The sequence below is a fragment of the Hippoglossus hippoglossus genome, chromosome 12, assembly GCF_009819705.1.
Source record: "Hippoglossus hippoglossus isolate fHipHip1 chromosome 12, fHipHip1.pri, whole genome shotgun sequence".
In the NCBI taxonomy this organism is placed as follows: domain Eukaryota; kingdom Metazoa; phylum Chordata; class Actinopteri; order Pleuronectiformes; family Pleuronectidae; genus Hippoglossus; species Hippoglossus hippoglossus.
This window is the reverse complement of record NC_047162.1, coordinates 11,428,739-11,455,617: the sequence shown is the minus strand read 5'-3', so window position 1 is coordinate 11,455,617 and position 26,879 is coordinate 11,428,739. Positions and strand designations below refer to the sequence as shown.

Below are 26,879 nucleotides of genomic sequence, written 5' to 3'. Positions count from 1 at the left end.
ATTTAAATGTCCACGCGATGGCGACAGAGGAGCAGTACTCTGAATTCATTTCCAATCGCCTTAGCACCGTGAGGTTTGTCCCTGAGCGCGACCCGTCCTCCGTCCCCAGTAGGAGAAGGCGGAATCTGAGAGCGGTCTCCCCGCAGCTGATGCACTGCTGGACTCAAAGATGGAGAGCGACACCACGGTCCGGAGAATAAAGCCCTACGGGACGCGGAGCTACGCGACGCCCGACGACGAGGGCTCTTCCCGGCACCAGTGCGGGGACAACGGCTACAACGGCGACCCGAAGAGGAAGCCCGACGTGAGCCTGTACCTGCTGCGGGAAGGGGTCGCAACTTCCCTGGTGTGTGTGTTTGTGTTGGCGCTGTGGGGACTGGTTCATCTGTCGCTCCGGCAGCTCGTCATCGGGAAGCCGAGCGGGGACTTCAACGCGGTGAGAGCCAGGTGAGCTGCCCCCCTCTGTCCTCTCCGCCCTGCGGCAGTTTGTCTGTCGGCTAACGGGCTCGTAGCGGCGCAGCCTCCCGGCTAACCTTTCCTCCAGTTTGACCCGCCTAGAAACCAACCACTGCCGGGTCCACCTCCACCTCCAGCTCCGTGCTAACCTCCGGGACACGGTGGGAGAGGGGCCCGGGAGGAGCCACAGCCGCCTCAGTCTAAAACTAAACCCTGCTCCAAGTCTGATAGAATAACAATAAGGTTATTACATCATTATTATCACATGCACGTCTGGACTATGCACCTGATCGCCATTGTTTGTCTTTCAATGAGACAGCCTTTATGTCCCAGATCCATTTTACCTCGAGACAAATGAAGACATAGAAAATGAAACTTGAATAAAGTCCAAATCCAAGATGCTTAAAATGTGTATTTAGTAAAAACTCCTCTCAGTGGAATTCTGTGTTAATAATGATGATAATTATAATAATTCAACTTTATTTATTTAGCACCTTTCTAAACACAGTTACAAGGTGCTTTACAAGTTAAACAGGAAAAACGGAGCAATCGAGCACAGGTATAGAAATAAAACATGTTACAGATGAGAAAAGAGTAAAAACATTAAAACAAATGAATTAAAACACGATCAAATGAATTAAAACACGATCAAAATTATTATTAAAATGATTTAACTGCTTAAGTTACAATCAACAGATTGGTTGTGAAAGGAATCAGTCACTGTAGTACTCTGCCCATTTCAAGATATCTTTCTGTATAATCATCCATGGTTCCTGTAAAGAATAAGGAAGTTCAGGTGGTGGAAAACAGACATGACACAAAAAGACAAACAAAACCCAAGGGATCTTAGGGGATCAAAAATGTCTGATACAATATATCAACTCGTGTATTCATTCAAATGTTTCCTGAAATGTTGTTATTGAACTTTTACAACAAAGAAATGCAACCGAGGCTTGATGTTTTAAAGATAACCAGAACTTTTTAAAACTACAAATAAAAAGTAATCACAAATGCAACCAAATGTAAAGAAGTTGAATGAATGTAAACACAAATGCACATTTCTCTGCATGGTTTATTCTATGAAATAAGTTTTCCCATTGACAAGCAGAAGCACAGATACAAAACATCTATGAAAGTCTCATATCGGCCGATTTAATATCAGCCCTCTGATAAATCAGCCCGGCACTAATACTGCCACAGAGGGGTCCACTTTCCCATGAATAAAGCATGACCACGAACATGAACCATAAACATGGCAGCCAGCACAACGATAGAAAAGATCATCAACAACATCTGGTTGATTAAAAGCAGCTTTACAAATCTGAAAGGACACGACCCCTGAGCCTCACGGGGCAGCAGTTCATCAGTGTTTCAGACGGAGAGGCGAGGATTACGCCACTGGCTCTGAAGTCCTGCTCTTGAAAGCGCTGGGCAGTGGGATTTGCCATCATTTGGCTGGTAGCTCCATAAATAAGTCATGCACACTGCATTTCAACTGATTAGGGCTCTGAGCTTCATGGGTCACAGTTATGGCTTTGGTGAGCTCAAGCCCTGCAAATCCCTTATATGAATTATAAGCATCGAACAGCGTCCGGGAGGTTGATGCAGGAATCGAGTGCAAGCAGCAGTTCAGACGATATCTTTAATGTCATGTGGTGCAACTTTTTCACGGATGGGAATTTTTGCGGTCTGGAGAAATGGCCATGAAGACCAAGTAGTTCCTGTTTCTAATCGTTCCTTGTAAAAGCAGGAATACAACTCATGGCGTCGCCCACTGTGGTTTCAATTTCAATTTCTTTGCAATGACTGAGTAGATTCATTTTGACTCTGAACCTGTCTTTTGATGACCGTTTTCATCTGACTGGAAAGTTCCCCTTTCTGGTCATTGAGGGGACGTAAAACCATTTTGTTTCCCTTATGTTCCTCAACACCGAGATTTCTATTCTTCCACTTTTGATGTTGTGTGCGGAGATGTGACAGTTATTGTTTTTATTGATGGATTAAAATATCATAAACTGTGAAATACACCCTTTTACAATTCCTCAGACATATTCTCTGTTTATATGTTCAAAAAAACCTGAAAAACAAGAAGACTGATTTACTGTTATAGAAAAGAGTGAGAACCACAGCGTTTGTCCATGAAAAATAGTTTCTGATTCACATTCTTTCATTACTCGTCTTATCGTTTCAGACCTGGCTGATGGGCGGATAGCAGACATTCCTCCATATGTGTTCTGACTTTTAGGAGCCACCGATCACACTGACACATCAGTCTACACGTTCTCGCTTTGCTAACTCACATAAAACCTAATTAAAACCAGCAGTATGTTGAGTCAAGGGCTCACACACACAAATATTTTATAAATTACAACAAGCACAGTTTTTATTATCCGACATGAATGAATGCATCTTATCTCCAGTTGCTTGCTTTAGGAAAGAGACGTGCATAAACATTTATCAGAGCTGTCAAAAAAATAAATGATCTGCTTATAAACCATGTGTAGTTTAGTGAAATGCTATTAATGGTCTCACATTCAATATGAGCCAATAAACTACAGACTATGTTAAGCCTGAACTTGTTTTTATTAACTAGATTAAGGTTTGAAAGGCCATGTTGATTTTCAAAGGGAAGTCGTGGAGTGTGAGCACACATGCTGTAATACCCAACCAATGATTCATTGTCTTTAAATAGTAACATTGAACTATCTTCTCCTCTTTCTCTTCCTGCCTCACCCCACGATCTAGAGTGCACTTGGAGCAGATCACCAGCGTCGGCCCGCGGCCGGTGGGCAGTCATGAGAACGAAGTCCTGACCGTGGGCTACTTGCTGGAGCAGATCGAGAAAATCCGGGTCGAGACGGCAGCGGGCCCCAACCAGCTCACGACAGATGTGCAGCGTCCCACCGGCACCTTCTCCATCGACTTCCTCGGGGGCTTCACCAGCTTCTACGACCGCGTCACCAACATCGCTGTGAGGCTGGAGCCCAAGGGAGGTGCCAAACATCTCATGCTGGCCAACTGCCACTTTGACACAGTGGCCAACAGTCCAGGTACAAAAACATCCACATTTCAGCCTGGTGCTTATGTGAGAGCGTTACTGAAGAAAGCGAGGGCGGGTGAAGCTACTCGCAGCTTGCATGTAGGTACATACAGGAAACCATCATACACTTGTGTGCCCAGTTTTAATTACTAGAAGAAAGAGAGAGGACCCTCAGTCGTCAAGTGTGAGTAAACGGAACAGGACATTAATTTGAAGTGTCACACTTGTATATTGGATCAAATCTGTCTTAATTAACTCCGCTAACGAGGTTATGTTTTCGTCTCTGTCCGTTGGTTTGTTTGTCAGCAGGATTACACAAAAAACTACTGAACAGATTTCCTCAAAACACGGAGGAATGATGGGAACGTGACAGAACCCATTCAATCTTAGATGTTGTTAAATAGGTTAGATGGAGATAATACCCTCATTAGGGTCCCTTGTTATTAACTATAGTCACGTAGGCCAGTCTGAGTGAAATTTAACCTGCCATAGCAAGACCATCCTGAAAATTTGGATCTTTAATACTTCTTGTAAATTATCACAAAGGGCCACATTGTGCTTTTACCAGGGAGCGGCCCAAAGCAATCGTGGAGTCCTACCTAGGCTGTAATAACTGTGTTTGTTGATGATTAACCGTATCTTGTCATAATCTCATAATCTTTGTCTGCAGGATGGTTTTTTGCTGTTTAACCTCACTCTGTAGAGCCTGTTCCAGTTCCCTTCCCGTTCCTACACACACATGCTCACTCTCATGTGCACAAACAGCTTCACGGCCAAAAGGAAATTGATCCAAGAGGTGTGGACCGGGAAGATACACACATACTTTCTCATGTCCACCGCCGCCTGCGGCCCTTTTGATTTCTCGGAATTCCAAACATTTGCTGGTGTAGAAAATAATAACAGGGAAAAAAGGAAGAATCAAAGGAGAAGTGCATAGTTTGAATATATGAACAGGGGAGCATGGCACCTCCCTTTGAACGAATAATGCACCTTCAAGCACCTATACCGACTTTTCAGGCTTTGATTCTATACACCGCACATTGTGTGAAGTCCCACAGAGCTTTTTAGGGACGAGGATTAATATGTCGCTGACGTTAAGTGGCAGCGACAGGAGCATGAATGGTGCCCAGACAGACAGTGAACGGGCTTCCACCCCCCCAACCTCATGAACTCATGCAGCCCAGAAAGCCGGAGCACATGACGTCTCACTTGAGAGCTCTCTGATCTTTCAGTCATTTTTTTTTCTCCCTTTCTTTGCACTTCTCCTGTGTTCCTCACCCAGGCCGTGTCTATTCCTGGTATCACATGCTCTTTTCTTTGTCCACTCCCTATTACACCCTTTTCCTTTGTGCTCTTGCCATCGTACAAGCAGTGAGATTACAATCTTGTATTTGTGCTATTCTGGTGCTTGTGAGAGTTATCAGCTCATTCACCTGTGTTTCTTTTATCTCACATTGAGCCGCTGGGTGTGGATTAGATTGGAGATAGTTCCACTTCTTTGTATGTAAATGCAAGGTCTAGCTAACCCTTTTTTTTGCCTGAATGGTTTTAAGTATTTTTTGTAAACACACGTACACTGGTTTGCTTCGTCATAGGTGCCAGCGACGATGCAGTGAGCTGTGCCGTGATGCTGGAAGTCCTCCATTCTCTGGCCAACCAGTCCACACCTATTCACCATGGTGTGGTCTTCCTCTTTAACGGGGCAGAGGAAAATATCCTGCAGGTAAAATGACTAGCTTGTCGACTCCTCTCTTCGTCTTTCATTATTTTCGTTTTTTAAATTCTTACCCGATGTCTTTGCTTCGCTGTCTTCTCTATCTTTCCATCAGGCCAGTCACGGTTTCATTACCCAGCATCCTTGGGCCAAGCAGGTGCGAGCCTTTATTAACTTGGAGGCTGCAGGTGTTGGGGGCAAGGAGGTCGTTTTTCAGACAGGTAATTCAACATTCGTGTTTGATAAACTGCTCTAGTGTAATTCTCAGCTGCTTGTTTTCTCCCAGGTTTGCTCTCTGTGTTAGTTTTCCTGTAATTTGGAAAACTTGCAAAACAAGAGAAGTTAAGAGTTTTGCAGTCACAGATTCTGCCTGAGGTGCCTGTAACATTGCATTTGTATATTAGACATTATCTGATGCACTTACTTGCCACAACCGATGAATTTATTACTTTAAACAAGCTTAAATGCCTACATCAGTGGTGGGAAAGACAGGAGAGGAGAGGACATAAACCACCACATATTGTTTCCACAAGGACCAAACTTAGAGGAGTTAATGATCAACTGTACAAAATGTCTCAGCAGCTTTTCCTTTCTTTTCTCCTCAAAGGTCCAGAGAACCCGTGGCTGGTTGAGGCCTACGTCCAAGCAGCCAAACACCCTTTTGCCTCCGTGGTCGGTCAGGAGGTCTTTCAAAGTGGGATCATCCCTTCTGACACCGACTTCCGCATCTACAGGGACTTTGGCAACATCCCAGGTAAGTTCTCACAATGAACACTACACAAGCACAGTATGCAAATGAATATGAAAGTATAAACTCTTTCAGTGAAGGAGTCTAAAACAAGAATCCAGTGACGGCTGGATCTACAAAGTAAAGGTGCCTTTATTTGGTCTTTTTCTGCGATTCATGTCTTCTTGTGTGTTTGTGTTTGATTCACAGGCATTGATCTGGCTTTCATTGAAAACGGTTTCATCTACCACACCAAGTATGACACCGCCGACAGGATCCTGACAGACTCGATACAGAGAGCAGGTAAGCAAATAACCACATCCGCATCCATTCGCAAACAGGTGTTACGGTTATTATTTAACGTTTATTGCAGATACAGTGTCACCTGTTTATTCTAACTGTCTGTCAAAGAGAGAATGGTCATTGTAGCAGAAGACTCTCAACACGGTGTTTTTTGTTTTACAAAGACAAACACAAGCTACAAACACATGCTGTGCATTTGTGCTTTATCCCTCAGTGTCAAATGGATCTCTTTATTTCCCTCAGAACAAAAAAGTGCATACACACCTACATACATACGCTGCACTTGTCCTCATTTACCTCATTTGCCGGGTGCTGTGTGGCTGAATTATTTTTGCTTTACGTAGCACAGAATCCAGTCAGTCAGCACTAAAACCCAGAGACAGTTGGCATGGTTCCTCTAGTCTTCAGCAGCTCCTGGTCACCTCCCTCCTCATCTCCCGTGCATAACGAGTCACTGTGAAAGGCATGAATTATTAGAGAGAGAAAGTGAGGCTTCAGAGAGCGAGGTAGGAGGTATTTTTAGTTGGTAGATAAGGAGCAGATTTGTAAGGTGGAGAGTGGATACAGCAGGATACACCAGTAGCCCTGTATCTGCACAGCAGGTGTCTGGTCGAACCTCTTAAAAATCTCCTGCATCACAGCTTTGCTTTAAGACGAAAAAAAAAGGGCAAAGTGCAAATGCTCGATTCATCAGATATATATCCTGGATTTTGTAGATGTGTTAAAAAATAAAATGGGAGCATAACCATTTAAAAACTTTGTAGATTTGTCACAGTGAAATTCAGAAAGACAAGTTGTCGATAACCCACATGCACAAGAAGATGTTGTTTACACTTGTAGGTCACAGTGAGCCCACCCAGCGAAAGAACAATGGAGCTTTGTTTCGCCTGAGTGTGTGTGTGTGTGTTAGTGTGTTCGCCTGTGTGTGTGTGTGTGTGTGTGTGTGTGTGTGTGTGTGTGTGTGTGTGTGTGTGTGTGTGTGTGTGTGTGTGTGTGTGTTCGCCTGTGTGTGTGTGTGTGTGTGTTCGCCTGTGTGTGTGTGTGTGTGTGTGTGTGTGTGTGTGTGTGTGTGTGTGTGTGTGTGTGTGTGTGTGTGTGTGTGTGTGTGTGTGTGTGTGTGTGTGTGTGTGTGTGTGTGTGTGTGTGTGTGTGGAGCCTTTCATAGTTGCACAACAGTTGCTCACCAGTGTATCGGACATGTAGAGGACTTGCTGTGAAGCTGGCTACAATCATGATGTTGGATGTAGATGAGAAATGTGCCCACATGAAGGATCAATACGAGGTCACTGGGTTTGCTACTGTGTCCTGAGGCTAAGTTTCTTTTATGTGTGCTGCTGCTTTCATGTCTACACACACACACACACACACACACACACACACACACACACACACACACACACACACACACACACACACACACACACACACACACACACACACACACACACACACACACACACACACACACACACACACACACACACACACAAAAAGACAGACCAGTCTATTTGTAAGAGTAGTATTATTATACTGTAATTACCAATAAAATAAAATGGGATTTAATTCAAAAAGTAAAGGAGAGACTGTGCGGTTTGACACACAGTGACCGACCTTCATTTACTAGTGTGTGTTGTACCGTGTTGGTTTAATCGCTGACGTGATGTTTGTGTGCACATGGTTTTATCACCAACCGTGTCGGCGCCCATGCATGAATGACAAGGGCCACTGCTGGTTAGGAAGTTGCATTGAGTCATTGGGACACTTTGGTGGCTGAATAGTGGGTTAGTTTCCCATTGTTCTTATCCGTCTCTTCCCTGTTGACTCTCAAATAAAGGCACATTATAATGTTTAAAACAAACAAAGGTTATACTGAATCATCAACTGCCCATGTTGTGTCAGTTGAATGAAGGGTGATCCCTTTTTCCACATATTAGCCGTTTCCTTCCTCGATTGTGGGGTGAAATTTGTTAAAGTAGAATTTACTCTCTAGTTTTTCCACTTCCATGAATTTGTACTGTCTCAGTCTGTCCTGCTTACAAGTCCGGTTCAGGTGATCTTAAACTCTCTGACCTCCAGCTGATGTCCTTCTGTTCAGTAAAGCTGAACTCATGCAGCAGGGTTTACGATGTTGAATTCCAGCTTTGAACTGCTTCGCCCCTGAACCCACTTCCTCTGTCTAGGCGACAACATCCTGGCGGTGCTGAAGTACCTGTTGACGTCGGAGAGGTTGGCCGATTCCTCGGAGTATCGCCATGGCAACATGGTATTTTTCGACCTGTTGGGGTTTGTGGCGGTGGCGTACCCCGCCCGTGTCGGCACCATCCTCAACTACATAGTCGCCACGGCCACCTTCCTATATCTGGCCAAGAAAGCATCACTGCCTGGCAATGGGGGTAGGTCACCATTTCCTGCGTTGGATGTATGTTATGTTATGTCACTTCCTGTTCTGAAAATGTGTGTTTTCCTCTTTGTGGCCTGTTGCATTGATTTTCTTAAAAAAAAAAAAAAGAAAGATAAAAATAGTCCAGTACCAGATTTTGAGGCCAAATTTTCATTTCATTAGTTTTGAATGTGTGTCACGTCTTCTTTCGACATTCATCTCTCTCAGGTGGCCGCTATGTTCGGGATCTGGCCTATGCCACGGGCGTCACAGTGCTGTGCTGGTTAGTCACCCTGCTGCTGGTGCTGATTGTCGCTCTGCTCGTCACTCTGATGGGTCGCTCCATGTTCTGGTACAACCATTTCTACGCCTCCATCTGCCTGTATGGGACGGCAGCCGCCGGGAAAATGATCCTCATCCACACGCTCGCCAAGAACCTTTACTACGGGGTGAGAGTTCTTCTGAGGACAGTGTTTTCTGTACATCATAGCATGTCAAACTTTTCAAGCAATAACACACATTAAAACTATGAGCTGGAAAGTGAACATAATATGTCTCTGTTGAATGAGGAGAAACCACATTATGTATCACTTCACAGATTTCCCGAATTACAGTGGTACTGAAATTGGAAAACAATGAGTCTCGGTCAAAGGTGACAGTTTGAGAAATGTTTGAAGCTGAAAGAATTTAGAGCAGCTCGACTTATCTTGATCTATATCTTTAACAATACCTCTTGTTCCCTGAACCTTGTTTTTACAGTTTAGCACAGAGTTCCTCTCGTTCACTGTGATGCTTCCCCTTTTTCTGTGTTTAGTTTGAGATTAAGAAGAGGTCAAACTGTTTCCCTGATCCTAATGTCTCATGATGTCTCACTCAGCTTATATTAAAGTGCAGAGAGGAGAAAACCAGGCAGTTTCTCCTCCTCCGCAGCGATTACAAAACAGCGGCTCTCTGTGTATGTTTGTGTGCGACATTATAAAACTGTTGATGTGTCAGATATGCGGTCGTCACGTGTACACACTCATTCAGGAGCAGCTGAGAGCCAATTCCCCCTGTGTCACTGAGGTTTATGATAGTTTTTGCATGTCTGCTTGTAAACAGAAAAACATTCAATAGACATATTATGTGTCGAACAGTTGTAACTGTACGTTTTGTTTCCCCACTGGAGCTGCAGATAACAACATTATGAACCCGAGCTTAGCGTGGCCATTTTCCAGGAAGGACACAGACCAACCTTTGTCCCGCTCCACAGAAGACCTCATCTCTCTCATACTGAAAAAAAGATAGAAATTAAGATAAAATGAATGATGCATGAGAACCTAACATGCTTGGCCACTGAAAATTTGGTATTCTGGTTCAGAACTGAACATGCATTCAATGAATTAACCCTAACTAAGGTTGCAAGAAGCCTGGGTGTCATGTTTGATGATAATGATAACAATAATGATATAGCTGTGTGTGTATTTGTGTTTTCCACGCAGGGCGTCCGATTAGTGGAGCTGGGTGATCTGTATTTTGATGTGAGTTTACTTCTGTGGTGCTGCAGCCTGGTGTGGTTGACCCAGCAGGGCCTGTGTTCGGCCTACGTCCCCATGCTGATGGTGGCCTTCCCCCTGGTCACCAAACTGCTGCTGGCCAGGGAATTTAAACACAGAGGTAAACACTCATCTCTGCAGAGTTAGTTCACAAATCAGGGTTTTCCCTATTCAGTATGATTTGGATTTAAAGGAATACATTTTTGGGAAACAACTGTATTTGCTTTCTTTTCCCCCCAAAATGTAAAACCCCTCCAAAACACAGGTGATTTAGGTGGAATGCATATGCACGGAAAAACTTTGGTTATCTTAAATTGAATTGGAGTTAAAATTTAAGCTAAATTAAGTATAATTTGTAAATAAGCCAATTTTAATGCATCGATAAGATGATCATTAGAGACTTCAATCGCAAAATAAGATATAAATCCATCTGTGAGAGAACAGACAACACACATTTCCACCTTGTTGCTTTTTTTTCCAGCTATAGCTGTTTACTTTCAAGTACAATTTGTCAAACATTTTGCAAGTCGTGTCATGTCTGAATACAGTCATATATGTAAAAGACACCCTCTGTCTGTCTGACTGAATAGAAAGGTGTTGAATTAATGATGACTTACGATGTGACACACCTATGTGATGTCAAACAGGACGGACTGGTCCTCGGTTTGTTCTGAAAAAACACTAACCACCGTGTTTTTCTGCAGGAGCGTCCCTGAAGTACAGCGTCCTCTACCTGCTGGGCCTGGCATTGCCATATGTCCACTTCATGTTCCTCATCTGGGTGGTGTTTGAGATTTTCACCCCCATCATGGGTCGCAGCGGTACGGAAATCCCCCCCGAGGTGGTGCTGGCCACCCTGGTCACCCTCGCAACCATCTTTCTCTCCTCCTTCTTTGTGAGTATTCTCATGAAATACAGTTTTAATTGCTGCAGCAGCATTTTGGGTTTTTACAGTAGAGAATTTAAAGCAACTCAATAAATGTGTGTAGTTGACTGACAACAGGAAGCCAGTAACATCAAATTTACAAATGCTTCTCATATTTGTTGTAATTCTTAAAAATTGTTTATTCTCCCCTTCAGTAACAAAGAGTATGTTCTTGTCCGTCTCAGCTACATTTCGTCTATTTGGTCCGGAGCACCAAGTGGATCCTGTCTGGTCTGGGCTCAGTCTTCATCATCTTGTTCCTGTTGGTGTCCTGCGGCGTCTTCTTTCCCTTTTCAGGCAGTCCAGACAGTCCCCGGCCGAAACGAGTCTTCCTGCAGGTTCTAAATGACAACACACACACACAAACACGCATACACACACACACAGAAGCACAGACTTGTACATGTAAACCTATGAATTTACCGTAACTCTGGCAAATTACATTTTTTCTCTTAACTAGATGGGAAGTAGAAATTATGAAAATTTTCGCTTTTCTCATCTGATTTTTAAGACTTTTTAATAATTGTGTGTAAGAAAATGCTTCACTCAAATGGGGAAAGCCTTTTAGACTGAGAGTAAATCAATAATCACTTTTAAATCCGATGAGGAAACAGTTATTCAAGCTTACCGTGCATATTTTGGCCACTTTCTTGACCGTCAGTGCACTTCCTATTTGTTTGGTTTAATGCTCTTAATGGAAGCATGTGAAAACAGATCCATCTTTTACGTAACTAGTATATTTCCCTTATCTCTGCATGTTTTCGGTATCAGACAAAAGTGCACAGGTTGCGTTCCTCCACCTGCTCGTATAAATCACAGAGATCTACACTAAGTTGTTCCAGACGGAGAATGAAAATAACTCCTCTTCCCTCCCGGAAGCACACGACGAGGACCTTCCACAACCTCGAGGGCCAGGTGGAGAGCCGGGACTCGGGGCTTTGGATTAACAGTTTTGACTTCACCGGCATCCAGCACATCACACCCTACATCCCCGAGATCAACGACAGTGTCCGCACGCACTGTCGAGAGGACCGACCCTTCTGCGGTTACCCCTGGTTCCTGCCTGTAAAGTTCCTCAGCAAGTCAGTAACACAGCGCCAGCACCGTCTCCATGTTTCTATTGATTGATTGAATAATGTGACTGTCTTCATGTACACACTTTTTATTCCTTGTTTTCCTCCTGGGTGCGTTTTCAGGAAGAACTGGTACCTTCCTGCCCCAGAAGTGTCTCCCAGCTCTCCAGTGGAGTTCAGCCTTGTGTCCCAAGAGGAGACGCGCTGGGGGACGGTCAAGATGACCTTCAATGTCAAAGGTCAGGAGCTTTCATGTAACTTCCTCGGATCCAGTCAGCAATGATTCAGACATCCTCAAGCCGTTTATTACCATATTCCATTGAATTGTTGTGAGGGTTTAAAATGTCAATTATTTCTGGATTCTCAATCCCAGCTCCTTATAGTGGTATGGATTTCTCTTTTTAAGGCCTCACCTGGTACGTGTGCATATTTTTGTGTGTGTTAACTTGCCCACGTCCCATGCAGGCCCCAGCCACATGTCCCTGTATCTGATGCCTCACCGAGGAGCGAGCCTCTCCACCTGGTCCTTCGGCGACGGGACGCCTCAGTTCGACCTGAGCGGAGAATATTTCATCTTCTATTCTCACGGCCTCGACGCCCCGACATGGACCTTTTGGTTTGAAATACAGGTACGTTTCTCCTGTGTGACTAACAATGATAACAATATATCTGTTGTGTATTGTTCTTTCTGTCTGTGGGGTGTGGAGAAAATCCTGTGAAATATGTTCTCAATGTGACACATCAGAATGATTCAGTAAAAAATGAATTGTTAAAACTTTAAATTAACGTAGAATATTGAAAGTATCTCTCAGTGATATTTTAGAGTTGTTTTAAAATCCCCCTTCTCCTGAACGTGATATCTCAGGAATGCCTCGAGGGAATTTCATTACATCGGGTACAGACATTCACTTCGGACTTAACAAGGAACTGATTAGAAGACGGAGGTCAAAGGTCACCTCATTTAACACATTTCTGGCCATAACTCAAGAACTCATTTGCTAACTAGCTCACGCCCGACATGTTTTCTTTAATTCAGCAGCAAATCCATCATGTTTGTTTGGACATAGTTTTAAAACTGTTGACGATACATGTAAACAGTTGATCCCTCACTGAATCCACATCATCTCAGCTACACAGTAGTGGCAGTTACAGACTGTAGCACTATTTGTTACTGTTCAGCAGCTGAAAAAACCTGTAAAACTACATTTCAATGCCAAAATGCACACTCCCCTAAAAATGCCTGATTTCCTCCTGAAAGTCGAAACATTACTCCCTGGGAAATTGGTGAAAACTTGCTCTAACTTGTAATGTTAAAGAAAAGTCCTTAATCCTCCCCTTTGTCCCCTGTTACTTCCTTCTTGGCCTGTGTCGTGCCACACATCACCTGAGGGCCTCAGGCTGGCATGTCTGCAGGAGATTTACTCAGCCAGGACACAGTGCGACTGTGTGTGAAAGCCTGACTGTCGTGTGAAACCCTTTAAACTCCAGTTTTGGTGATTTAACTTGAAATGCGTTAAAGGCGCAGCCCTGTGCCACTGGCCCAGTCTCACACACGCCCCTCTTTAAGGAATTGCATGCATGAAGCGAACTCCGTGACTTTTTAAATCCTCCATTGCATAAGCTCCATCAGGCTGGAGACATGGTGATTTGACCAGAGGCCCCCCTGGTCTGGTTTTCTCTCACACACTCGCCTCTGCTGACATTCATGGTTCTCTCTCTCTTTCTCTCCGTCAGCCTCCAAGAGAACCGGACCCGTCGGGCCCCGAGGGGATGATCTCCGTCGCCATCTCCTCCCATTATTTCTTCGGGGACGACCAGCGGACTGCTCAGCTGGAGGAAATGCTCCACAAGTTCCCCACGTGGGCTTTCCCCTCGTTCTGGGTCAGCACCTACGACATGTACCGATACTGAGGAGCTGCTCATCCATCGTGGAGGCTGACGCTCCGGAGAGCTGAGGGCTGCCAACGGAGCTCCAGAGACGGAGAAAGGCGATATCCAAGCAACAACACTGAGGACGGGCCCTGCTGCCTTTTTTTTCCCACTGGGACACAAACACACACTCTCTAACACACACACCCTCCCTACCGGCCTGCCTGAGAGACCCCTCACCACTGTGTCAGTAGGCGTTAGCCGCTCACCGAGCAGGAGGACGCGCTGAGACATGCCGGAGGTAAGCCGAGCTGAACGCTCACAGACTGAGCAACTGACCGACCACCACAAGCCTTGTGCTCACTCCTGGATCAGTGAAACGAAGGGGTTACGAGTTTCTTCTTCTTCTACCCCCCCCCCCCTTTTTCTGTTGTTTTTACTCAATCTGTCGTGCCTTTGCTTTGCTCGCTCACGCCATCTCCCCCCTCCTCACTTTCCCTCTCGCCCACTCCCTCCCCCTTTCCTCCCCCTCTCTCACGCCAACACACGTCCTGAATGAATTAGGTCGCATGGCTACCTCCACTGCTCATTTATCAGCCAACTACTCGGGCCTTCCTCAGAGCAGAAGTGTTTTCTGCCTTCCTCCGGAACAAATGACACCACTACCACTGTCTGCACTGTAGCTCCAGTCACATACTGAAAAATAAAGACCTGGTTTTTATTTCAACCCTCATCCTGACTTGAACTGGAAACTTTGACACTTTGAAAGTCACTCCTCATCAACACGCACTCGCTAAACCACGTGTTGAACTAGTTTTTCTATCAGCTTAGTAAACTGTGAAATTACTACACCTCAGTAAAAACCACTAATCTGCAGTGGGTCGCACCGGATGCACAACACGGTGCCTGTTGGCTGAAATCAAAATGTCAAGGTTTGCTCAGTGTCAGTTTTATTTATTTTTTGATGACACCCGAACTCGGATTTAAGTTAATGTCCCATGTTTCAAAACTATAACTTGAACCTTGATGGTGAATCTGTGTGAACACCAGCAATGCAGCTCCACGTCCATAAAGTGTGTCAGCGTCGGTTTTTGCGGTTTTGCTGTAACTGTCATATAATTTGTACTTGACAACTTCTCTCTATGCTACGACTCGTCTCCAGCAGCGCCAGGGAACCTCTGTCTGGATAATTTAATTTGAGTTGTTGCTGAAATGTATCTGAGAATGTAAAACTATACGTCGGTGCTTCTGGGGACTTCTGCTTCACAGTGTCAGTATCCACTCGTTTTCTCTGTCTGTTCCTAATCTTTCTTCTCATGTCAAGTGGAGCTGCATCTTCACTCTCAGTAACTCAAGTGTCACAGCTGCAATCTGGTTCCGTGTGATGGGTTTAACACGTGATCCCACTTCACATCGTAGAAACCACAGAACACGTAACAGTCCACACTGATCAATGTGTCTGACACCCAGTTAGCAGTTTTTAATGGTCTTGTAGGGACTGGTTTGAATGTTGTTGTTAGAGTTGTTTAGGTAACGTTTGGCTGTTTGACTAATGCTAGAGACAGAGATTATAGATTGTGGGCAGGCTGCTTCTATATTAAAATGGAGATTAATAGATTTGTCTGAAGTAGAATCAGGATGACTCTCCTCCCGGCCTTCAGTCCAACACACTGATCAAATCTGTTCAACCTCAAAGTCACAGAACTGCTCGTTGGGTTTCAAATCTGGTCGTAAAACACCTGGGAGATTATTTGCACTTGTGTGAAATCAACTGAGAGAAAGTTGTTTTGTCCCCTCCTGTGTTCCATCCCGTGCGTCCACCTGGTTTCATTCACGCAAAGCGAGAAACGCAAACACACGAAGGGAGGCCTTAAGAGGCTTTGCTTTCCAAAGACGCAGAAAAGGGTTTACTGTCGTGGAAACGAGCTTCTCCGTGGTCTTCAAAGCTTCCAAGTGCCGAACTGTACAGCGTTTTTTCAATGTAAGATGAATTATCGTCTGCCGGAAAGTTTAAAATCTAAAATCCCTCAACAACAGTTTGGAAGCCGATTGTCCAGCGACGCTCTTTTCATGTGAGAGTTTAAATACGACCTTTTAGCTTCCGTCCGATTTAAATTCTCGCAGGGAGGAGTCTGAAATTTGATTTTAGATAAAAGTCTTCGCAGTTTCAGCTTTCACCCCCCCCCCCCCCCCCCCCCCCGCTCTCTGTGTGTTTGTGTGTATGTGTTTGTGTGGATCAGAGACTGACTTTAATTGACAGGCGATGGATCTATGATGCTGTATAGACACTATTCCAGTTGATATGGAGAGTGTCTACGGGAGAAAAAAAAAGCTTTATTAACAAATGTAAATGAATATTTTTCTAAACAAAAAAATCCGTTCTGTGGCGAGTGTGAAAAGTCTTCAACCGGAGATACTCAACGTTTCAAGTCCAGGCTGAAGCGAGACTCGTTTTTTCTTTCTTTATAGTTTTAACCTGAAATGGGAGGAGTGTGGATGAATGACGGAGTGAGAACGCAGGAGGGGTCGTGGGACAGAGCGGTGACATATTAACGCTGTGAAACGCCTCGTAATACGCCGCTGGTGCTCTAACCTTTTGGGGATTAGGTGAATTTAAATAGTTTCCTGCAGAATCTAATGTATTAATGTGATTCAGTTTAGACCGAGAGGCCGACCCAGCACTGCTGAGTGGGGTTTTTCTGTTTTTTTTTCAGTGGAAACTCGCACTCGGACGGAGCTTTATCACATGTAACAGTCGAGGGAAAACAAACACAAACGTCCATATCAGAAGCAGTTTAACAGAAATCTCCTCCGACGTATCGACTCAAATGTCTTAATGCCTTGTGTTGAAGTTTTTAAGTTAAATCTGTTTTGTCATTTTTACCTGTTTTCAACATCTTGATTCTCAGTCGTGCCCGATTCTCTAAAAGTTTTTATTCTGAAGGTTGAGATTATTTTTTTAAACAATACTGATCTTTTTCTTTTTTTTATGTGAAACATGTGACACTTTAGATAACTTGTGTGTCCCCTGTTTTTTTGAACTGCTGTTTTGCTTCTTTTTTTTGTAATGCTTATTTGTCTGTTAGTTGGAATTGACTGTTGTGACTGGGGGATGGATCTGGTTTAACAGGGTAACTGTGATCTATGGTCTATGGAACAGTTGAGATGATTTTACAATATGCAAAAAGCTTGAATTATATTAGCAAATTGTACAGCAAATTAAAAAACGCTTATTAAATTAAGGTTGGTTGCATTGCCTTCTTATTTACAGCATGTTGATTTATGATCTGTATTTTTATAGAAAAGCAGATCAGACCATTTTAAGTTGGCGGGGGTGACATGATATCTTAATGGTTAAGATACATACGGTGTAATAAGTACTCAACATTTTACTTAAGTAGAAGTTCAAATAAATATAAGAATGTACCAAAGTAAAAACAAGTACATTAACTTTTCTACTTGACAAAAGTAAGTACTTGCTTTTAAATATACTTTAAGTATTAAAAGTAAATGTACTTGTGGAGTGTAGCCTATTGGACTAGGAGGCGGAGTCTAATGTGACCTGCTCACTCTGATTGGATCAATTACCTGGATGCTACTAATTACTTCCTGTCAAGATCTAATAAAGGCAATCAAAGATGTCACATATAATACATTTCAATTGTTCAATTGAGGCAAACTAACCATTTTTAAAAATAATTTATTGATCTTTATGTACAAGGGAAAAACAAACAAACTGTAAAGTAGAAAACCAAACATGAGTAGAAAAGGCAAATGTACAAGAGTTTCTTTACACTGCATTGAGGATAATCTGCTGCTCCTGCCGAGGAAACAACACGTTTACACTGTACACCGGAGGAGGGAGGGGGAGCTGTCCACGTCTGGGTGGACGCGTCACCCCCCCGAGAAAGTACCACGAGACGCACCTGGCTGACCCGCTCCTCGCCTGCAGAGAAGGAAACCACCACAAGATCTGAAATACTGATCTTCGCAGAGAGGAACTTGTTTCTGAGCGTTGATGGTCGTTTCCAATGAGAAGGATGGGTTGTGGTTGTGTGTGTGTGTGTGTGTGTGTGTGTGTGTGTGTGTGTGTGTGTGTGTGTGTGTGTGTGTGTGTGTGTGTGTGTGTGTGTGTGTGTGTGTGTGTGTGTGTGTGTGTGTGTGTGTGTGAGGTTTTGTTCCCTCTGCATAATGACTCCAGCGCTCGATCGAGCTCCAATCAGAAGGCCTCTGGACGTTAAGTCTTTGGTTCATCAAGTCACCGTGTTTTTTTGTTTTCGTTTCTTCAAGTCAAGTAGAAGCGTACAGCGGAGCAGCGAGGTGGAGCTGTAGCCTGGGTTCAGGGGCGGGGACGAGGGGGGGGGGACACAGGGGGGTTTTACGCAGAGGGACGACAGTACATCGGTGGGAAAGTTTGCCCTTTTGTTAAGAGGAGAAGACAGAAGAGGAAAATGTTGACTTTCAAACTCGTCTTGCACAAACGGCACAAGAGAGAAAACACGTTTCTATTCGCCTGATTTGGTCATTCGTGAAAAGTAAAAGCTGAAAAAGGGAGAAGGGAACAGAAACAAAAGAAGCGGAGTAACATTTCAATTCATTGCACGACGTAATACTGACGTAACTGTGATAAACCTTTTAGTGCTTATGGAGCCAATACGTGACTGATGGACTAAAAGGAGGAAAGGTCATCAGTCATAAAAAAAAAAATACAAGCACACGTCCAGGTATCAATTCAGCAAAGATCATTCAGCTATAATGCCAATAAATAATAGTTAATAATGATGACTAATATATTTAAAAATCAATCCCATGTGATGGAGGTCACCAAACATGTCAAAAATCTGTCAACAATACAATGTGGTACACGCGTTGGGAATAGATCCACACAGGAGCAGGCGGAGGGACTGGTTCAGGGAGGTGATATGTACGATGGACTGAATGAAATGTTTGTCCTGATCACGTGGCGAAGGTTCGATTCCGCATCGTCCATCAAACAACCAGGGCCGAGGCCACACTGGCTTCAATTTCATCCTTTGTCAGAACGATGCTGACGCGTCACTGAGAATCAAATTGTGCTCCGACAGCATAGTCGGGAAAAAAACCTGCAGAGTAAGACGGCTTAAATTACACAATGTTAGCGATCCGACTGAAAAACAAATGTGTGTTTAAAGTGTCATGATTTGGTTTTTACAGCACACGACCTCTACTACTCTGCAGCTTTAAAGGAGACGTACGATGCCTTTTCAGGTTTTCCTTCCTCTAGTCTGTTAAACATTTATTTGTGTGAATGTTCTGCAAAGTTAAAAAGTCTGCGGCCAAAGGGAGCATCTCCACAGACGCTCCTGCAGAACCGTGTCCAACAGTCCTGCTGAAGATTCTACGTGATTCTGTCACATGACGTCAAGATGCCCGATATTTGCATGATGCACGGGACGAGACGACGACATTAGGGCGTGTCGACCTTTTCAAACAGTGACACACATTAAAATGATGAATCTGAGCATAATGTGTCTCCTTTAAATCTGCTCGCCTCAGGAACACTGAACACCACTTTGCTCTTTGTCTAAAACCTGGACCACACTGAGAAAAGCCGCTTCTGGCTCCAACTCCCAATTCAAACGTTTGTTTTACGCCTGCACTTCACCAAAGTCGGGGATGGGGGAGGGTGGGGGGCATGGATGCATGAAAAATACATGAACAGAGAGAGGTACTGATCAGTGGTAAAAACACTTCTGCACTCGCAACCACAGACTCTTCTCCAGAGACCATTATCTTCAAAGGTCTTCACGTCGTCACTTCCCTTGAATTACACAGAATTCATACCATGAACCTTTTGCTCTTTATAGAGGGACAGGGTGTGTACTTGATAGAAAAATAATGTTCTCCTGTACACACGTCATTGAAAAAGGTATCACAAAAATAGTTTGAAGTCAGATGAGGTATGCAAAGTATGAAACACCTCTTGTGCGCACACTTTAGGCTCAGACACACTTCCAGCGCATCTTGAAAAATGGTTTCACCACCAAAGACCTTTGTTCTACATGATGAGTAGCAATGGAGCAAGACGCCGCGATCGAACACACTCCGGTTATTTGTCTCCGAGCTGATTCTTGTACCGAATGAAACAACAAGACACTGACCAAAAAAAATAAAATCAAAGTTTTTCCAATTGCACTGGACCGAGTGCCGAACAACTTGTTCCGGAATAAAAACCTGGTGCCTTCCTGCGCTGGTCCACAGCTTCCAAACACCACGACACACTCACACAGGTGACCTTTATTCTGACAGAGCGTTTTGGTAAAGTGAGGCCTGTTGGACGGCAGATGAATCCCATCCAGTTGTGCTGTGACGTCTCTGTTGCTCAGCATCCACAGGGACTCTAGTCGACACCGAGGGCAAATCTGAAGAGTGGGTAATACTGTAAGATCCTGCAAGACGTACTTTCTGTGCACGCTCGCAAACACACTCACACACACACAAATTAGGTCCATTTCCTGTCAGCCACTGCAGCTGGTGCTGCCTCCTCCAGGCTCGAGTTCATACGGAGTCCAGAGGAGGCGCCTGGCTTCATGACAGGGTGCAGTCGTAGGCTCCCTCCTCGTCCCCCTGCTCCTCTGTCTGTTCTGGGGGACAGTCCTCTGAGGGGGGGCGAGGAAAACCTCCCGCAGGTTCGAGGGAGGGCAGCGACAGGCCCAGCGGAGCCGCCGCTCCTCTGCTGTCCTCGGGCCGGGGCGCGGCAGCACCTCCCAGACCTTCAGAGCCTCCCAGTTTGGAGCTCTGGCTGGTTGGCTGGAAAGCTTCAGGCAAAACCTGCTCCGACACCGAGTCCATCAACTGCTGCAGCTGCGGCTGGATCAGGTTGAGAAATGGTTTGTATCCCAGGCTGGAGATGAGAAGAGAGTCGAGGGACAGAGAAAGCTTTAGCATGACAGTTCACATACATTCTTTTTGATATTAAAAAAATAGATCTGTAATAGCAACAAACTGACGATAGAAAGAGATAAAGACTCAAACTGGGAACAAACCCATCTGGACAGGTTATACCCCCGTGTTTTACCCACCAGTCAGTGGAGACCCATGTGTCCACAGCCAATAAGCCGCTCCGGACATTCTGCACAGTTTCTTGGGGAACCTCTGGGCTGTCCAGGAAGCTGATCACCTGCTTGATCACGTTTGCGTCCCGCAGGATCAAACCTATCACTACGCACCACTCCAGACAGCCGGCCTCCATGAACACATGGAGCAGGTACCTGAAGAGAGAGGAAACAGCTGTCGAGCTACAGGCCTTGGTTTCTTGTTGAATGAATTAAAAACACAAAATGAGACAGTGGACTGACCTGAGCTGCACCTGCGACTTGTGCGGGCCCTTGTTGGCCAGCTCCATGGAGATGTGCTCCAGCTCGGCCTGGCTCAGGCTCAGGGTGGACGAGTTCTCGTCGACCATCGTCCAATCACCGTCCACCACTGAGCTGGTTTCTGTGAGGTCTGTGGCCGAGCCGATGCTGTACTCCTCCACTAGAGGGATGAGCAGTGAAAGAAAGGGTTAAACAAAATAAAACCTGATGACATTTGCAAACATGAGTCTGTTTTTCTGTCGGGGATTACCTTTGTTGGTGAGCAGTGACAGGAAGGCGTCGTGTGTCTGTGGTGAGTGCTGGTTGGAGTGAGCCGACGAGGCCGTGTCCATGTCTTTGGCCCCCTGCCCGAGCCCGTCCAGCCAGGTGTGGTTGGTGGGATCTGCCTGAAGGGGCGCTGTGTCCATGTCGCTGTTCAACAGGCTGTCGGCCGACTGCGACTTCAACAGCCTCGTGCTCAGCACTTAGAGCAACAACAAAAATCGGCATGACATATGAGCATTGAATCAAAGGTCTAACTTTTATGAATGCATGTAACAACTGTAGCATTTCTAATCTCTACTCAGTTAAGCTTTTAAAAACATTTAAAAAACAATAGCACTTGGTCATTTGTGTTTGTTTAGTTTCCCAGCAAGCTCCTCTATTATCTGGATCCTGTCACTCACCTGTGCGACACTGTCCGTTCTTCAGGGGCGAGCTGAGGCTTCCCACAGGAATAACAGGAAACGGCCAGAGAAAATCCTTATGGAGCCTTTTCAACGCCGAAACAAAATCATCTACGTGAGCCACGCGGTTCCGTTCGCGGCACAGCCAGCCAATGAGCTCGAAGCCCAGCTGTGCCGAGAAGCACCCCAGGTCGCGGAGGCGCACCTGCTCCAGGAGGTGACGGGCGTGGCGCCACAGCATCATATCAATATACATGTTCTCTGGACACTCCACATCCCGGCTGTCAGGAACCAAAGCAGGGAGACGGACAATAAGAGAAACCGTGAGCAAAACTGAATACTCAATCAATCAAAATCTCCAAAATGTGTGTGTGTGTGCGTTTGTCTCTACCCTTTAACCGAGGGTCCAGTGGGCATACTGAAGGTCTTCTGCAGGTTGAACTTTCCTGGGGTGATGCAGTCTGCCGACTGAGACAAACTAATGCTGCGATTTCTAAAGATCTCAGTTGAGCTGGGTTCCTACCACAAAGACACACATCATTATGTTCACTTGTATCCATAATAATATGAATTTATTATAGTTCACAGTGAAATGTTTGTAGATCTAACAAAAAGTCGACAGTTGAGCCGTTTCCAGGAGTCTGGTTTGTTGTTTGATGTCCGAACTCTTCCTGTGCCATTTCTGGTGTTTTGATGTGAGCATTATTGATCAATATATTAGTACCGGCATCACAGCAGGAAGCTTTATGTCATCTAGGCATTGATTTTGTACCATATTTCAAGACATTACTTATTTCTAATTAGATTTTGCCTTCCAGACACACTAAGCCACTGATGACTAAGTTCAAACAAATATCAATGTTTCTAGCCTTTCAGTGTGGATCAATGAAAACATCTGTGAATATGATTTTCATTTATTCTTTTTGCCTGGATGTGGCCCAAGTATAAACTGCACAAATTATCTAGTTTTGAGATGATTTGAACTTGCTCACCTGAGTGGTGGGTGTTGGGGGCGGAGTCTCCATCTCCCCTGAGCCAATGGCTTTGAGGAATCGGATCATGTGCCGACACAGGTCCCACTTGCCCTTTTCCAACGCCGTGTTGAAGAGTAGGGTGGCGTGCTGCCTGCTCACTGCTGGAACCTCCATGTTCTTAATAGGGAGGGAACAGTAGAAAAGACAGTGAGCAACAAATGTTTTTCATGACACACTAAATAACTCCAGTCAGGGGATTTTGTTTTCTGTCTAAACCTGTTAAATAGTCTCAGAGTTATGTAGTGAAAAGCACATCCCCAGTAACTACCTGCAGTATAATCAGATACGAGGCTGCTGTGTCCAGGTCTTGAGCTATGAGGCACTCCTCGAACAGATCTTTGGGGTTTCCCACAGCGGCAAACAGGTAGTTCCACAACGCGTACTCCGTCTTCCTGGCGCAGTGGACGATGGTCTGAAGGAAGAGCGGGAACTCTGTGATGAACTTGGCCACGGTGGGCAGCAGAGGGTCTGGGATGGGCTCCCGTGATGTCGCCTCTTCTTCCAGGACCACATGCACCATCAGCTCCATGACATGGGGGAAGTAGGGGAGGGAGGCACATGACTGAGCCAGCATCAAAGCCTGTGGGTGAAGAAACGTTAAGGAAAGGAAAGAATGGAGTAATTGTTTGATTGTGTTGATTTTTCTCCAGCAGTCCTTTAATAGGCTGAAAGATGAAAAGAGAGGTGGGGTCCACGTACGTGTTCACCCAGGTTTCGAACCAGCAGCTGCCTGAGGATGTGGTGGAGGTAGATCTGGGAGGTCCTCTCTACTGTGCAGTAGGGAAAGAGCGCCTCCAGTGGCTCTGCTGATCCCTGCAGCCCATCGTAAAGCACAGTCTCATTGGTTGCCCCAAGTACCAGGGCGTCCTCAAACAGTACAGCCAGGGGATAGATGTTGATGTGGAATGGCAGCATGATGCGTCTGGAGAGGAAGGAGTGGGGCTTGCGGTGGTCCCGGGGGAACAGGGGCAACCAGACTTTCATGCCTGCCTCGCCGCATGACAGCCACAGGGCGTCCAGCAGGTAGCGCTTTTTCCTGTTGGAGCGACAGGTGGTCCACACGTTCTCCACACACTGGGCCAACACCACAGGAGGACAAAATGGTAGCTAGAGACGAAAAAATTAAATAAGTTACAGGGAATCCTTTACAAATATGTAAAAACTAAATATTACCATTCAACAGTGTTTCCACTCACCAGCTTCTTGTTATTAGCAGGGGTCTCCTTGTCTCGTACCTGTGGACCTGAGCGGTCCCTCTGTAGCATGATCAACTGGCCAGCCAGATTCAACATGATGCTTTCTGCCATGCAGGCCTGAAATACACACGCACACATATAAAATCATGAATAGACATGCAACTATAGATATTTCATGTTTGTGTATTTGTGTAAATGGTCTTGTGTTACCTGCTGCGGGGCTTTCAAAGTAATCCCAGTCTCTGTACGCACGGATGTGAGTGTGACGGAGACTACGAGGGCCGGGTGAGGGATGTAGCGAGACATGGACACCTCCTGCAGCAGCTCCACGCTGGCTGACGGGTTTGGACTGGAGCGACATGCACAAATACACACAGTGAGTCACAATTCATGACATCAAGTTAAAAACACATACTGCATGTGAAGAACAACAGGATGAAGAGTATTTTAACAATAAGGTGCTTGAAAAAGATTGAGAGAACCTTTTAAGGAGGCAAAAGAATTTGACTGCTGAGGAGAATCTAATTTTCTTTCTGGTAAAGGTATAAAACACTGAACTACTTCATTGAGGTTGGTTTCTAGATTACATTCAGCTTTTAAATTAAACTTGAATTTAGACAGTGATCTTTCTGACACTGGCGAGACACTGTTGTAGTACAAACTATGTCAGACATAAAGCTGAGGCCTAGCTCTGTCATGTGATAGGTTTTAGGTCAACAGCTTTAACTAAAAGCCTCTTTTCCCAAGGGAACAGCACCGATATCTAAAACTATTATGACTACTGGTGCCAGGGAATTCCCTCGTGCTAGAGTGTGTGAAATGAAGAAAACTGTGCTGAATGTGCAGAAAGATCCAGTTTCGAAAAGACACAATCAGCTCTAAACAGTAATAACATTTGTTTCGAGAACACAAAGCTTGACCAGTAGTGTAGATTAACATGAATATACAGGTTGTAGAAGCCAAAGGCAAAATCTGTCAGAATACAAACAAATGATATTTTTCTCTGGGAAAGATGCATGTCAGATATGTAATACTGAATCTTTTCTGTAAGTGGAAGCGTAACATGAGCCCACCCGTCATTCCTCCTCTCAATGCTATAGAGGCAGATGGAGCAGTCGGCTCGGAACAAGATGACCATGTCTCTGAAGACGTTGAGCAGCAGCGTGTCTGAGTGCAGCTTAGTGACCGAGGCGAAGGCGTTGTCCAGGTTGGATGAGCGTTGGTAGAGCCTCAACTAGTGTCCAGAGAGGAAACAGAGAAAGACGTCATGACGTGACCAACAGAAACTAAATCATCATCTATATTATGAAGTAGAGGGATGTGTGAGGATGATGTGAGCGGGGCTTCAGCCTCACCTGCTCTTGGTGGTCTATATGATTGTAGCAGGCCACCACCACAAAGTCTTTCCACCAAGCAAGACCTCCCGTCACCGTCATGTTCTGCTCCTACAGAGAAATACAAACACACATTAACATTATTGACAAAAAACTAACCTGGAAATATTTAGAAATCTTAACCATTACAAGTGAATACATCTTAATAATATTTTGACAGACAAAAATCTAGCTGTGCAACATGTATAACAGTGTTATATCTGGGAGAATTTAAAAAAAAGGTAAGAGGTGATAATTGCTGACCTGTTCAGTCCAGACAAAATAAAATTACAATTGTTTCAGAGTTAACACTTTCCAGGCACGAGTCAATCATTTGTTTTAACACTGATTAACATCCAGAGAGGGTTAAATGTAGATTTTTGTCCTCCAGGGGACGGCGTTACTTACCTGAGTGATATTTCCAAACAGCTTCCATTTCCTTGTGAATAAGGAGTAGTGTGCAAAACCCCGCCTCCCTGCTACAGCCATGCACTGGCCTGCTGTGTCTATGGCTGCAAACTGTACACAAAGAAAGAGTACAATATTGTATGTTTAGCCATAAATCATATAAAATGGGCGTTATACACTCATGCCAGCATCTGATACCCCATGAAAAAGATTCTTCTTGTTGTTTTAACCTGTTTGTGATACCAGATGTCTACATGTTCCACATATAACGTCAAATTCAATGCCAGAGAGTAAAGAGGTTCAGCACTCATGGGAAAAAATTCCAATGACGATTTAACACACGTTGTATGTGACTCACCCTTATCGGCCAGTTGCTCTCTAGGTATGTGCTGTGGATCTTGAGGAAAGCAAAAGGAAAGGAGAATTAGAAAAAAAATATGAAATGCATCTATTTTGATCATGTATTAATTCATTCTGTGCACCTGAATCCTGAGAAATAAGTCAAGAATCTTGCCATTGTTTTTCAAAATAAAATCCCGCCTATCGAGACGCAAAGTCTGTGCATCCTCACCTGGACCACGTGCCAGTGCTTGTGTCCCAGTAAAGTGCTGAGTCCCTGAGAGAGAGAGGATTCGGGTTTGGGGGCGGGGTGCATTGGGCTGCCATCGCACGGGTGCACGTGTGTGTGCGCGTCAGAGGTGCCCTGGACCTGCGAGGGGTCACCGCAGGTCAGGTAGAGGCGGTCTTCACCATGGAGTAACACCTGCTCCTGGTTACTCTGCACGGTGGAGAGAGCAGCACACACAGCATGAATTGTTAATGTTGA

At 44.8% G+C, this 26,879-nt stretch overlaps 2 protein-coding genes across 5 annotated transcripts in view; one reads left to right on the top strand and one right to left on the bottom strand.

Moving 5' to 3' along the window:
- The first annotated feature begins 87 nt into the window (after positions 1 to 87).
- Positions 88 to 15,845, top strand: LOC117771818 (endoplasmic reticulum metallopeptidase 1). The gene is made up of 15 exons (XM_034602602.1): positions 88 to 447; positions 3,202 to 3,506; positions 5,092 to 5,219; positions 5,326 to 5,431; positions 5,818 to 5,964; positions 6,148 to 6,240; positions 8,421 to 8,633; positions 8,849 to 9,069; positions 10,102 to 10,276; positions 10,860 to 11,050; positions 11,266 to 11,418; positions 11,960 to 12,162; positions 12,277 to 12,392; positions 12,619 to 12,782; positions 13,888 to 15,845. The coding sequence occupies exons 1-15, from the start codon at positions 170 to 172 to the stop codon at positions 14,062 to 14,064; spliced, it is 2,670 nt and encodes an 889-aa protein (XP_034458493.1). The 5' UTR covers positions 88 to 169; the 3' UTR covers positions 14,065 to 15,845.
- Positions 15,846 to 20,224: 4,379 nt separating this feature from the next.
- The window catches only part of ric1 (RIC1 homolog, RAB6A GEF complex partner 1), a 30,667-nt gene continuing 24,012 nt past the window's right edge, over positions 20,225 to 26,879 (bottom strand). For all 4 annotated transcript variants that reach the window (XM_034602517.1, XM_034602515.1, XM_034602516.1 and 1 more), the window contains 16 exons: positions 26,625 to 26,831; positions 26,412 to 26,450; positions 26,054 to 26,164; positions 25,628 to 25,717; positions 25,346 to 25,506; positions 24,483 to 24,621; positions 24,273 to 24,389; positions 23,776 to 24,183; positions 23,345 to 23,656; positions 23,035 to 23,193; positions 22,434 to 22,561; positions 22,043 to 22,323; positions 21,628 to 21,840; positions 21,360 to 21,537; positions 21,084 to 21,272; positions 20,225 to 20,905 (listed from right to left, as the gene is read on the bottom strand). In XM_034602517.1, coding sequence (XP_034458408.1) covers positions 20,590 to 20,905; positions 21,084 to 21,272; positions 21,360 to 21,537; positions 21,628 to 21,840; positions 22,043 to 22,323; positions 22,434 to 22,561; positions 23,035 to 23,193; positions 23,345 to 23,656; positions 23,776 to 24,183; positions 24,273 to 24,389; positions 24,483 to 24,621; positions 25,346 to 25,506; positions 25,628 to 25,717; positions 26,054 to 26,164; positions 26,412 to 26,450; positions 26,625 to 26,831 — 3,048 coding nt within the window. In that variant the 3' untranslated portion in view covers positions 20,225 to 20,589. The remainder of the gene's footprint in view (positions 20,906 to 21,083; positions 21,273 to 21,359; positions 21,538 to 21,627; positions 21,841 to 22,042; positions 22,324 to 22,433; positions 22,562 to 23,034; positions 23,194 to 23,344; positions 23,657 to 23,775; positions 24,184 to 24,272; positions 24,390 to 24,482; positions 24,622 to 25,345; positions 25,507 to 25,627; positions 25,718 to 26,053; positions 26,165 to 26,411; positions 26,451 to 26,624; positions 26,832 to 26,879) is intronic.